The sequence below is a fragment of the Culex pipiens genome, chromosome 3 (genome assembly GCF_016801865.2).
Source record: "Culex pipiens pallens isolate TS chromosome 3, TS_CPP_V2, whole genome shotgun sequence".
Taxonomy (NCBI): domain Eukaryota; kingdom Metazoa; phylum Arthropoda; class Insecta; order Diptera; family Culicidae; genus Culex; species Culex pipiens.
In genome coordinates, this window is record NC_068939.1 from 125,520,176 (window position 1) to 125,535,212 (window position 15,037).

At 34.9% G+C, this 15,037-nt stretch overlaps 1 protein-coding gene across 2 annotated transcripts in view; it reads left to right on the top strand.

The window, feature by feature from the left end:
- Window positions 1-15,037, top strand: part of LOC120427474 (nucleoprotein TPR) — a 259,748-nt gene that overhangs the window by 197,462 nt on the left and 47,249 nt on the right. For both annotated transcript variants that reach the window (XM_039592341.2, XM_039592342.2), the window contains exon 5: window positions 14,557-14,937. In XM_039592341.2, the coding sequence (XP_039448275.1) occupies window positions 14,557-14,937 (381 nt within the window). The remainder of the gene's footprint in view (window positions 1-14,556; window positions 14,938-15,037) is intronic.

Sequence of the window (15,037 nt, forward strand, 5' to 3'; positions counted from 1 at the left end):
AAATCAAAATCAAAATCAAAATCAAAATCAAAATCAAAATCAAAATCAAAATCAAAATCAAAATCAAAATCAAAATCAAAATCAAAATCAAAATCAAAATCAAAATCAAAATCAAAATCAAAATCAAAATCAAAATCAAAATCAAAATCAAAATCAAAATCAAAATCAAAATCAAAATCAAAATCAAAATCAAAATCAAAATCAAAATCAAAATCAAAATCAAAATCAAAATCAAAATCAAAATCAAAATCAAAATCAAAATCAAAATCAAAATCAAAATCAAAATCAAAATCAAAATCAAAATCAAAATCAAAATCAAAATCAAAATCAAAATCAAAATCAAAATCAAAATCAAAATCAAAATCAAAATCAAAATCAAAATCAAAATCAAAATCAAAATCAAAATCAAAATCAAAATCAAAATCAAAATCAAAATCAAAATCAAAATCAAAATCAAAATCAAAATCAAAATCAAAATCAAAATCAAAATCAAAATCAAAATCAAAATCGAAATCAAAATCAAAATCAAAATCAAAATCAAAATCAAAATCGAAATCAAAATCAAAATCAAAATCAAAATCAAAATCAAAATCAAAATCAAAATCAAAATCAAAATCAAAATCAAAATCAAAATCAAAATCAAAATCAAAATCAAAATCAAAATCAAAATCAAAATCAAAATCAAAATCAAACCCAAACCCAAAGCTTCTGTCAAAGTTGCCTTTATATTTGGCGTACACCCTGTACTCTTCTAAGTTCAGTGACCTGTGCACCTAATTCTCGACCTAATCGCATTCGTGCATGCCTTAGTCATCGATTTTTGTTTTCAAAAGTTCCGTTTTCAGCCTAATAAACCACGACGAGTTAATACCTCTCAAACGTCCTACTAATTGAGCATATCTCGACGACACGAACGTCAACGCGCGCGCTTTTAATGGTCCTTTCGCGTGCGTGGGATCAGCCACGTACGGTTTCCGGGGCCATTTCCAACCTGCAACCGTCCAACGGTGCCGGTGACTTATGAAAAAACCCATCAACTTGTGGCAACCGAACGTGAAACCGATATTCTTTCCACCAACGGAGTTACGTAAGTTCCACACACGAATTCTCCTGGCCGCACGTTCCTCGAGCGACCACGTGTTGATGAACAATTGCACTGCAAATGGCGGGGCCCCCGCGGGAGAACTCGCCGACGATTCCGGCGAGACAGACAGAACACACCCCGGATCGAAATTGGCGGACTTTCACTTGCCGGCGATGGCCAACTTGCACGGCAAAGGAAAATTAAGCAAAACAAAACAAACCATTTCTTGAAGAAAGGGGAAATTGTGGTTTTCAAGTTGAGTTCAAACATTATCAATGATTTTTTTCAACTGAAGATAAAAATTTATATTCAACTGTCGCACAATCACCATTTATTTTCTTCAATAATAAAATAAATAAATTGAATGAATCATTACTTGAATTTTAGTCTTGGGTCAAGAGTCAAGACAGTGAGCAAGAGAGCAACTCTCTTTGCTCCAAATATCTCTCATGAGTAAACTGAGTAACAGGAGCTTGACATCTGGCTCTCTTGCTCACTGTCTTGCTCCGTGATCAATGCATAAATCTTTTTTCGATAATCAAAATAGCAAAGCTTGATCCCCAATCTCCCCTACTCGTCTGCAAAGAAACCCTTTTCCCAGCTTGGATCCCTAGTCAGGTTTACCCGCAAACGTGACGACATCGTGGTAAAAAAAAGCGAAAACGAAAAAAATGTTAAATTTTCCCTTGCAGGCAGTGCACCACAAATCCAGTGCAGGTTCAATCTGTGCTGACGGAAGTCCAACGAGATTGCGGAGGGGGGAGGAAAATAAGAGCAAAATTACAACGACCGATTACCCCGGCCACAAGTTGAGGGCTATGGTCTTTTTTTTTTTTAATTTATATTTATTCAAATTTCTTTTCCATGTACATTCATTCAGTTAAAATATTATTGAGTGTCCAATCACAAACGATGACTTTTCACCTCAATTTTAAATACTAGCAACTTTCATTTATTCATGAAATATTGTAGCTTTCGCTATTCAGTGTTTTCAAATGTAGGAGGTCCTACATGTACAAAAGGGAAAAGGGATACCTTAAAACTAACTTATAAACTATATAAAGAGCGGATCAATGCAGTTGAAGACTGCAATGATTTTTGTCGAAATGCATCAATTATCTTATTGGACATAACATCCAAAGTGTCAACTTCGGCTAATTGATGAAGTTCACTGGTGCTGAACCAGGGAGGAAGTTTCAGAATCATTTTCAGAATTTTGTTCTGAATCCTCTGAAGTTTTTTCTTCCTGGTTAAGCAACAGCTTGTCCAGATCGGCACAGCATAAAGCATGGCAGGTCTGAAAATTTGTTTATAAATTAACAGTTTATTCTTGAGACAAAGTCTAGAATTCCTGTTTATAAGTGGATACAAACATTTAATATATTTGTTACATTTAACCTGGATACTTTCAATGTGATCCTTGTAAGTAAGGTTTTTGTCAAAACCAAGTCCAAGATATTTCACTTGATCCTCCCACTTTAAATTTACCTCATTCATCTTTATAATGTGATGACTTTTTGGTTTAAGAAAATCAGCCCTTGGTTTGTGAGGGAAAATAATAAGTTGAGCTTTTGCAGCATTTGGAGTAATTTTCCATTCTTTCAAATAAGAATTGAAAATATCCAAGCTTTTTTGTAATCTTCTTGTGATGACTCGAAGGCTTCTGCCTTTGGCGGAGATGCTTGTGTCATCAGCAAAAAGTGATTTCTGACATCCTGGGGGCAAATCAGGCAAGTCAGAAGTAAAAATATTGTATAAAATTGGACCCAAAATGCTTCCTTGAGGGACGCCAGCACGTACAGGTAGTTGATCAGATTTGCTATTCTGATAACATACCTGCAGAGTACGATCCGTCAAATAATTTTGAATAATTTTCACGATATAAATCGGAAAATTAAACCTTTTCAATTTCGCAATCAAACCTTTATGCCAAACACTGTCAAATGCTTTTTCTATGTCTAGAAGAGCAGCGCCAGTAGAATAGCCCTCAGATTTGTTGCTTCGAATTAAATTTGAAACTCTCAACAACTGATGAGTAGTTGAATGCCCAAGGCGAAATCCAAACTGCTCATCAGCGAAAATTGAATTTTCATTAATGTGCGTCATCATTCTATTAAGAATTATTCTTTCGAATAATTTACTAATAGATGAAAGCAAACTAATGGGCCGATAGCTTGAGGCTTCAGCAGGATTTTTATCCGGTTTCAAAATCGGAATTACTTTGGCATTTTTCCAACTACTGGGAAAATATGCCAAATCAAAACACTTGTTGCAAATTTTGACCAAGCTACTTAAAGTTGCTTCTGGTAATTTTTTAATTAAAATGTAAAAAATGCCATCCTTACCAGGGGCTTTCATATTTTTAAATTTTTTGATAATAGATTTTATTTCATTCAGATCCGTATTAAAAACTTCATCTGATGAAAATTCTTGTTCAACAATATTCTGAAATTCTATTGAAATTTGATTTTCAATAGGACTCAACACATTCAAGTTGAAATTATGAGCACTCTCAAACTGCTGAGCAAGTTTTTGAGCTTTTTCCCCATTAGTTAATAGAATATTATCACCATCTTTTAAAGAAGGGATGGGTTTTTGAGGTTTCTTAAGAACCTTTGAAAGTTTCCAAAAAGGTTTGGAATAAGGTTTAATTTGTTCGACATCTCTTGCGAACTTTTCATTTCGCAGGAGAGTGAATCTGTGGTCAATAACCTTTTGCAAATCTTTTTGAATTCGCTTCAGTGCAGGATCACGAGAACGTTGATACTGTCTTCGGCGAACATTTTTCAGACGAATCAGAAGCTGAAGATCGTCATCAATAATGGGAGAATCAAATTTGACTTGGACTTTAGGAATAGCAATATTCCTAGCATCCAAAATTGCATTAGTTAAAGATTCCAAGGCTGAATCAATATCAGCTTTGGTTTCTAAAACAAAATCATGATTTAAATTATTCTCAATATGATGCTGATACCTGTCCCAATTAGCTTTGTGGTAATTAAACACAGAACTATTGGGTCTGGTAACTGCTTCATGAGAAAGTGAAAAAGTTACTGGAAGGTGATCAGAATCAAAATCAGCATGAGTCACTAAAGGACCACAATACTGACTTTGATTTGTCAAAACCAAATCAATTGTTGATGGATTTCTAACAGAAGAAAAGCAAGTTGGCCCATTCGGGTATAAAACCGAATAAAGACCAGAAGTGCAATCTCTGAACAGAATTTTACCATTGGAATTTACTTTTGAATTATTCCAAGATTGGTGTTTGGCATTAAAATCACCGATGATCAAAAATCGAGATCTATGCCGAGTAAGTTTATTCAAATCCCCTTTGAAATAATTTTTATTTTCCCCAGTGCATTGGAAAGGCATATATGCAGCTGCAATCATAATTTTCCCAAAAGAAGTTTCAAGTTCAATGCACAGTGGTCCAGATCGCAAAATTAAGTGGAAAATGGATTTTCCGAAAAATGGTGACGTTTTGGAGCTTTGGTGTCTTCAGAAGAGTTGTTGCAAATGGAAAGGGGCAACTTTTGGTTTGGTTCAAAATTAGGGTGGTTCACGATTAGGGTGATTTTGAAAATCTAACTTTTCAGGAATATTTTTGGGAATTTTTTTGTCTTCTAGAAAGTTGATGGGCTTGCCAATCCAAGCAACTTTGTCGAAGACACCAAAATTTTATCTCGTAATCTACGCCTTCTATGACCAAATTTATAAAAAGCATCTGAGCAAACCTTCAAAAATCAGTTTTTTGAACGTGGCAATTCAGGGTTAACTTTTAGAGAAAAGTGATATTCGGAGCACTTTTAGAGCTCTACAAAACAAACATTTTCATTTTTTGACATGTCAATTTGGACTTAAGGGTCAAAAGTTACAGCCATTTTAAGGTAAAAAAGATGCAAATTTAAAACTTAAATATCTCAAAATGGCGCAAGCCAAATTTTAAGCACTAGGTTGCATTTGAAATAAGAGATCTAGCACTACAGACGCTGAAAAAATCTCAGGGGTGTTTTTCTTTAAACTTGAGATATCTTCATTTGAAAAAGTCTAATTTTCAAGGGAAAACCATATGGGACCACCCTAACGAAATTCGAAAATTGTCCAAATATATGTTTTTCCATGTAATTTTGCCCGCTGAATCTGAATCTGCCCTCAGAATTGAGCCAAAATGTCAACAAATCGATTTTTGGTCATATTTTGGGTTTCCATGTAAAATTATCATTTAAACCCAAAATATGACCAAAAATCGATTTGTTGACATTTTGGCTCAATTCTGAGGGCAGATTCAGATTCAGCGGGCAAAATTACATGGAAAAACATATATTTGGACAATTTTCGAATTTCGTTAGGGTGGTCCCATATGGTTTTCCCTTGAAAATTGGACTTTTTCAAATGAAGATATCTCAAGTTTAAAGAAAAACACCCCTGAGATTTTTTCAGCGTCTGTAGTCCTAGATCTCTTATTTCAAATGCAACCTAGTGCTTAAAATTTGGCTTGCGCCATTTTGAGATATTTAAGTTTTAAATTTGCATCTTTTTTACCTTAAAATGGCTGTAACTTTTGACCCTTAAGTCCAAATTGACATGTCAAAAAATGAAAATGTTTGTTTTGTAGAGCTCTAAAAGTGCTCCGAATATCACTTTTCTCTAAAAGTTAACCCTGAATTGCCACGTTCAAAAAACTGATTTTTGAAGGTTTGCTCAGATGCTTTTTATAAATTTGGTCATAGAAGGCGTAGATTACGAGATAAAATTTTGGTGTCTTCGACAAAGTTGCTTGGATTGGCAAGCCCATCAACTTTCTAGAAGACAAAAAAATTCCCAAAAATATTCCTGAAAAGTTAGATTTTCAAAATCACCCTAATCGTGAACCACCCTAATTTTGAACCAAACCAAAAGTTGCCCCTTTCCATTTGCAACAACTCTTCTGAAGACACCAAAGCTCCAAAACGTCACCATTTTTCGGAAAATCCATTTTCCACTTAATTTTGCGATCTGGACCACTGTGCAATGCCCAAACTTTCAATAACTTTTAACTTAAAGTCACGTAACGTGCTATAAGTCATACTACGGTGGATAACTATTGCAACTCCACCGCCATTTCGATTCATTCGGTTATTAGTTATAACTTTATAATCTGGATCACTTTTCAAATAAGTGCCAGTTTTTAAAAATGTTTCGGTTATAACAGCAACATGCACGTTATGAACTCGTAAAAAGTTGAAAAATTCATTTTCTTTCGCTTTTAAAGAGCGAGCATTAAAATTCATAATATTGATGGAATTACTTAGATCCATGATTAAACTTCAGGGTAAGAACAACATCATTCGCAAATTTCAATCCAATCTGGATTGCTTCCATCATGGATGTAGCATTACTCATTGTTTGAATCAAACCAAACAGTGAGTTTTGCAAAAAAGTCATTTTTTCAAACGTAACATCGCCGAGATCAGAAGATCCCAAAGCGTTGCCAGCAGAAAAATTTTCAAATGAGATTTGAGATACCTGCCCAATTTCAGAAAGATTGGTAGAGGATTTAAAATTCGTGGATGAACCCGAAACGACGTTAGCATAAGAAATGCCATTGTTGTTACCTAACTTTTCCACGGTAGGGGTATTTCTAGAATTGTTCGAGTGAGACAGCACGAACGTTTGATTTAAAGATGCAGGTACAACCTGACTTTGAGAAAATTTCGGTTTGGATTTCGGCTGATGCTTAGCACGAGAATCCAAAACCTTTTTTCTGATGGGGCAATCCCAGAAATTTGATTTGTGATTTCCACCACAATTTGCACATTTAAATTGGGTGACTTCTTTCACGGGACAATTTTCCTTGTCGTGAGAAGAATCCCCGCAAACCATGCATTTTGGAACCATGGCGCAATGATCAGTACCGTGACCGAATGCCTGGCAACGCCGGCACTGGGTCAGATTCTGGCCATTGCCGCCATGTTTCTTAAAATGCTCCCACTTTACCCGTACATGGAACAAAAACTGAACTTTGTCCAAAAGTTTCAAATTGTTGATTTCATTTCTGTTGAAATGAATCAGATAAAATTGTGAAGTCAAACCAAAGCGAGAAATATTCCCGTTTGATTTTTTCTTCATTGGTATTACTTGGGATGGGGCAAAGCCAAGTAACACCTTAAGTTCGTTTTTGATCTCATCTACCGACAAGTCGTTGGAGAGACCTTTCAAGACCGCCTTGAATGGCCGAGCATTCTTGGTCTCATACGTGTAGAAATTGTGTTTGTGGTTTTTGAAATAACCAACAAAAATTTGGTGATCTTGTAAAGATTCCGTCAACAAGCGACATTCTCCTCTTCGACCAAGCTGGAACGAAACCTTCAAATTGCAAGTTTCGTTGCAATTCTTCAGTTGCGTTCGAAAGCTGGCCAAATCGGAGACGGAAGTCACTACAATTGGCGGAGCCTTTACTCGTTTCTCGACGGCAGAAGGCTCAGTACGAGGAGAAGGTTCCTTGTCATCAGTTTCGGATAAAACACCGAAACTGTTTGTCAATGGAATTGGAGGATTGACCTCACATTCAGAATCAGAATCAGACCTCAGAAGAGGCTGTTTTCTTTTTCTGTTTCCGTTAGCCGGTTTAGCGTTCAAACGCTTCACCGACGTAACGACCAAATCTTCAGAAGATTTGCGTTTACCTTTGTTTTGACGCATTTTGCAAGCAAAGTTCTCTTAAAAAGATGGCTTTGTTTGTAAAATACAACAAAATTTCAGGCGGGGTTAGTCTTGAAAAGACTGTTTAGAATTTCGGAAAATAACTCAGGTAGTCTTTAAAAAGACTGTGAATTTTGTTTTGAAATAACTCTGAGCTTAGGTAGTAAAAAATACCGCAGCTCTAGTGTCCGTTCACCACGAAGGTTCGCAAGACACTGAGGGCTGTGGTCTTGTGGTTTAGTTTTTAAGAGTGGCTAAAAGTTGGGAATTTTCTTTCAGTTTTAGTTAAACAATCTAAACATAAATTTATCTGAAATATTAATGTTTACTTTTAATGATTTTGTATAGTGGCAAAAGGAAATTTAAAATTTCAAAAAAAACTAAAGAAAAACATGAATTGAAAATTCTTCGAAGCCCGAAGCCGAAATGCTAGGAACAAACAATTATTCTCAACATCTTTGTTGCAGCTAGATTGGATGGATTTGTAACGAAAGGGAAATTGATTTATGCGGCAATTGGCTTCCTTCTGTAGTATGCCATTCAGCTTTGTAATCATTGTCGATTTTTGGTTTGCATTGTTTTTTCACTCTTGCTGTAAACAATATACACAGTAGGAAAATTTAAGTGTTGTTTTTGTTAACTGTTCTCTTAGTTTGATAATGATTTCAAATCAGTGATATTTTTTTAGTTCTTAACCCTTTTCAAATTTGTTTTTCAAACACAAATCATAGGAAATTCACTATTCCAACACGAATTACCAAGGGCATTTTTGTAGCAGTGGCAGAAAGTGCCAAAGAGCTGCTGAGAAATACCATTTTGAAAACACTGTTCCTATCAGGATTGAAGAACTGGCAACCCTCTCTGATGTTTTGAAGCATAAAAATCTTTAACACATTTCAAAATTAAAATCGAATAAAAACAACAAAAAAATGGATAGATAACATTAAATTTCTAATCTAAATTTGTATATTTCAATACAAAAAAGTTTGTAAAGTGTATTCTACACCAGTACAACTGTCATATAACAATATGTTTCCACTAAAAATCCATACTTCAACGATTATTTTTGAAATTGTTTTGTACGGATATTGTTTTGTTGAAATTTGAAGGTTTTGGTTTAAAAATATTATTTGGCCCTCAAATACATAATTTGTAGTATTGATAATGTTTGAACTAAACTGCAAAAAATGCGCACACATTTAAATGTTTAATGCTAAATTTTCAAAAAAGTTTTAAAAAGATGCGGAATGCATTTAAATGCTTACAACTCAAAAATTTCACAAAATATCGTATTATTTTCAACACTGTGCAATCAAAAAACCACGTGTAATTTCGATAAATACTCAAATAAAAAAGTGTAACATTTAAAAATATTGATGTTTTTTTATAATTTGCAATATAGGCATCAAACCACTCTTAATTTTACATAGATTTTTGTTGTTTTACCATTTTTAAGAGTTTAAAAATACAAAAAATTCGAATAATACCGTTTTCTTGGAAACTTCAACGACATTTTATGAATTTGCAATGATTTTCAATTTTTAATGCTGAATACCAAAATTTTAACAAATTATTATGTTTTGGAAAAAAAACTGAAATATCAATGTTTAAATTTTCATTTGATTCCATTTTTTTTAAGTACCCAAAGTTTAAAAGTGAAAAATTGAGTATTACATTTTTTTTGAATTTGCCATTTGAGTTTTGAACGATGCATAATTTGATGAAGATTTTTACTGTATTTAATTTTTGAAAGATGCACAATTTTCACAAAATTCTAAATTGCTCAAACGATTTCGATTGTATTCTCAATGTTTTCATTTCATTATTTACAACATGCTTTTTTGTATTTTTTTTGTTGACGCATAATTTCTAATAAATTTTTCACAAACGACTTTGAAAGGATTTTCAAAGTTTTACAATTTTTAGTGCTTTTAATGAAATTTTCAAAAAATACCGCAGTTAAAAAAAACAAAAAAAAAAATCATAATTTCATAACGTAATAGGGTTGTTCAACCACCCTGAAGTTTAATGGATTCTCATGGTTACAGAATTTTGAATGTTAAAAACTCAAATTTTCAAACAATTCCATATTTTTAAATACTATTTTATTTTTAATATGTTTCACGAGTATCAAACGATGTATAATTTTATTTAGATGTTCACTGTATTACAATTCCAAGCGCAAAATTATAAAATTTTCGTAAAACTCCGTATTTGAATTTAAATATTCAACCCTTAAAATGGTACAACAGTGGTAACTATAGAGCAATTCCAGCTCAAATCAGGATTTTTCCGGTACTTTTGTACCCGACCCTCTCCGATTTCAACAAAACTTTGTAGACATGTTTTCCTAGGCCTATATAAGTCATTTTTGTGAATATGGAGCCAATAGTACTCGAAAATAACACTTGAGAAGGGCGTAAGGTATTTAAATATTTTTGTATTTTGTAATTTAAAAATTAAAGTATCTTGAAGCCGTTGCGTCGTATCAAAAAGTAGTCAAAGACAAACTTGTAGGAAATTGGACAGGCCTTTTGAAAAAAACAAACTTAATCCACTTATGTGAATGATGCCTTCCTCACTTTTTACCAACAATGGGTAATATGAGTGGTTTGGACACATATTTCAGCTATTTTTGTTAGAACCAGAAAAATAAGTAAACAGATATAACTTAAGTGGTCATAACTCGAGACAGGGATGCCAGATTATCAATGTTGTGGACTCGTTGGAAAGGTCTTTCGATTACCTAACAAACGATGGGGGGATGGATCTAGACATCGTTTGCATACATTTAATTGAGATCCGGCTTCAAAAAAGTACAAAAATATCACTTAAGTGGTTATAACTCGAGACAAGGTTGCCAGATCTTCAATGTTGTGGACTCATTGGAAAGGTCTCTCGATTACCTAACCAACGATGGGTCGGATGATGGATCCGGACATCGTTCACATGCATATAAATGAGATCCGGATATATGTGAAAACACATTTTTATACATAACTTTTGAACTAGTTATCGCAACTTCAAACAATTCAATAGTGATGTATGGGACCCTATACCAAGTCGATTGCATTTGGTTTGGTCAAAATCAGTTCAGCCAGTGCTGAGAAAACTCAGTGAGAAACACACTGGGGAAGATACAGTGGTTTTAAAAATAAAAATGTTTAAAAAATAGGTTTTTTTTGTGGTTTTTGGCAATTTCTATATGACAGACATGGTTTTTCTGTCTCGTAAATATTTTTACCGGAAAGCTCGTCCCATTTCCCATAAGTTGCCTTTGGCAGTTTTTCAATTTGACTTGTCTTATTATTTACGTAAGCTTGTTTACTATCCAGGTTTCTACCACACTGAAAAAAATATTCTATTTACAGTTATGAGCAATGTAATCAAACTTATATCTCTAAGCCCATACATTTAATTGAAATGCTGTCAAAGACAAACTTATGGGAAATGGGACGAGCTTTCCTATAAAAATATTTACGAGACAGAAAACACATATAGAAATTGCCAAAAACCACCAAAAAACCTATTTTTTCAACATTTTTATTTTTAAAACCGCTGTATCTTCCCAAGGATTGACCTTAGGGCAATGGTCAATATGGAGACTTTTATGTTAAATTGTCTGGGGAATCGATTCCCCTATCGATTCTGAAAAAAATTGACGTTTAGACCACTTTTCAAATAACAGTTGTAGTAAATGATTTTTATATTTTTTTAGGAGAGACATACCATCTTGCATTTTTCGTGAGTCTTTTTGTAACATTTTAGGCTATTTCCTCAAAAACTTTGAGCGAAAAAAAATCGTGACATCACCATCAAATTTAACTTTTAATCTTCAAAACTGAAAAATCTCATAGATGTGGCGTGTATTTTTGTTTCAGTTTTTTTTTTAATTTCAGAAAGCCCGTCCAATTTCCTACAAGTTTGTTTTTGACCACTTTTTGGTACGATTCAACGGCTTCGAGATACAGTAATTTTTAAATTGCAAAATACAAAAATATTTAAATACCTTGCGCCCTTCTCAAATGTTATTTTCGAGTACTATTTGGCTCCATTTACACAAAAATGGCTTATATAGACCTAGGATAACATGTCTACAAAGTTTCATTGAAATCGGAGAGGGTCGGGCACAAAAGTACCAGAAAAATTCCTGATTTGAGCTGGAATTGCTCTTTAGAAGTTAATAAAATTATCGTTAACGATAACGACAGTTCAATCGTTCCCGTTGGTCATTCGACGGTCATGATTAGGGGAAAGTGGGGCAAGTATAACAAGCTAAGGAAATGCTTGTTATAAACCATTAAAAACGTTAAAAATCTGTTGGATTTTTAAATAATCATCTTGTTCCAGGTCTTGACTAATACTTTGATAGAACGAGTTTTTAAAAAAATCCAGTTTTTTAATGAAAAAAATTGATTTTAAAAATTTTGATTTTCCGTACGTTCTACTCAACTAGTGGGGCAAGACGAACAACCCGTTGGGGCAAGAGGAACAATGCATGAAACAACATGTTAATTTGCTTACAATTGAACTCTTATCACTTAGATATATCAGATTAGAATGTATTTGAAACGTATCTTTCATTTTTAGATTAAATAATATTATTTTCCTGAAAATAAGATCGTTTTTACGAAAAAAATTATTGCTGTGATGAAAAAAACTAAATTTTCATAATATCACTGTATTTTGCATGGACAATTTTTTGAACAATTGTTTTTCAGTTTTTAAGTTATTTTATGTATTTATTTCTCAATCAAATATGTTGTTGCAGCAATTCGTTTTTTTTCTTTCATACTAAAAATCCATGTGGTACACTTGCCCCACCTGAACAAGATTTTTTAAAAGCTCTCAACAAAAATAACCAAAAGTTAAATCATACTTTAAAATAACTGCATGTCATTGGTAGGGACAATACTGATCTAAGAAAAATAGCAGTTTGATAAAATGAGCCATAAAACGAACCCCAAGCCTTATTTTGTACTTTCCAAATATTATAAGAAAACAAAGGTTTTGAAAAAAAAAATCATTAAATCTTATGTCCCGGGTCGTTTACGTCGTGATGGCGGTTATGTGTTAGTAGAATCAGCTAATTGCAATGCTAGCAACAATTCCTCTTATTGGAAATAATCAAAATTGTAAAAATTACTTCCGTATGAGCGATTGTTCCTCTTGCCCCATATGGTCGTCTTGCCCCACCTTCCCCTAATTGAGAAAATCATTTCGATGTCGTCGTGCTATCTTGTCGCACCTGCCATTTCGACGTTCCGAGAAAAACGCGTTTTAATGTTTGAACTTAAATAAACAATAGCACGCAATGTAAACAATAACAAACTATTTTTGTTTGGATGACCATTATGTGCATTGTACCGAAGTTTCGTTGAAGTTGTTTGCTGGAGTCCCGAGTTGTAATTACAAATGTTTACGGTAATCGAACTTGTACGTGCGTCAAACGCGTTCTGACCTGAAATCCCTTTGGCCAGTTGTCGCACTTACATCAATTTTCAGGGAGTGACAAGATAGCACGACAAGATTGAAACTACTTTCATATGTAAAGTGAGAAAAATGCACGGAGTTTATTCGGATTTCGTTGAATATAACAAAATCAGATCATCGATTTCCAAATTTTAAGCTTTTAAGTTCTCTGTAAACTGTTGTTCGTATTCAAACTTTAGATTCGATTTGACCATGAAATACGTCACTTTGTTGGGAAGGAGGATGGTTTTTTTCACAAGCGTGAAATAGTTTGTTCAAGGAACGTTTATTTCGCCAAAGTTTGTCGAAATATTCTCTCAAACTTGAAATTGATACGACCTTTTGCTCAGTTCTTTTTTCATAATATTTCCAACTGTGTCCAAGAACAATTCAACAACTCCACCACCATCTCCAGCTGATCGCCCCATCACAACAACAGCTGCTGCTGTTACGCTCCACGAGTGAAAGTGATCCACCGCGTGAATCCCCAGCTCGTTCTATCTCGACTCAGCGGACCAGACCAGACCTGTTGGGCCTCGGGGGGTACTTCACGGATCGTTACCGTCACCAGCATTCAAATCGAACGTATCAGCCCCCGGCGGGCATTATTACCACCAGCAGGTTGATCCATAGATCACGCCGGCATCACATTTGCATTGTTGTTTCAGGGGAGGGGGGGATTTGGAAAGGCACCGTCAGATCTTCACGAAGAGTGCCAATTTGTAACCCGCGCGGTTGTCTTTTGGAACTTCCCGGCTCTTTACAAAGCGTGTGCTGATTGAAGTATTGCTGCAGGTGGCAAATCGTTTTGTGATATGTGGTTGGTTGAGGATTGGAATGGAAATTACGACCAGATCATTTCGAACTGAAGAGCTTGAGACTTATGACAGCTGATGAAGAAGCTACCCTTTTTTGTCGGGGTTCAACGAGAAGGGATGGCAAAGTTGAAAGGTATACGAAATCATGTTTTTTTTTTCGTGTGATGTAAGTGAGGAGGACTGTAGTAATCAGTGATTGCAAGTGAATGGACTGAAACATGGTGTCAGTTGGTGATTGGTCTTACGAAACAGAATCAGTTTAGAAAGCTTGTTAAAACTAGGACAAATCCATGGAGTAGCTATAAGACAAGATCAAAAAGAGGTCGACAAGACAAGAGTTAAAGATAAAAATCAAAGTCTAGAATTCTGGATAAGAGACCAAAACAATAGACTAAGACAAAAGACCAAGATAAAAGACCAAGAAAAGATACCAATACAAGACATCAGGCCAAGATCAATATTCACTATTTTTTCCCTTTTCCCCTCTCATTTTTCCAGATGCGAAAACTGCGTGAGCCCGAGCCATGTAGCGGAACAGTCAGCAAGAGCACTAGCCACAGCAGCATCCAGTCGTCTGTCTGTGAAGAGGAGCTGGAACAGCATAATGCTGAAACTGACCGGGTAGCGGCCGTACGATCCACGGGCAAATCTGCAACGACGACTACGGCGACCTTCTGCTGCAAATGCTCTCCTGCTGCTGCGGCGGCGATAAATTGCTCCACTCCGGAAGTGACGACGACAACAAAGACTACCAGCGCCAGTCGAGTCGATGAACGGCAGGCAAATACAACGAATATTGTTTACTGTAGCAATGGTAGCAACGTAGAACTAGGATTAGACACGACGACGTGTGGCGATGACAGTAGCAGTAGGTCGAAGGTGGGTAAAACCTAGAACCATCATGTTCTCAACTTACAATCCACTACCAATAGTTTCTATGCCGGAATATCTAGCTTTTAATGTGATTAACAAGAACAAA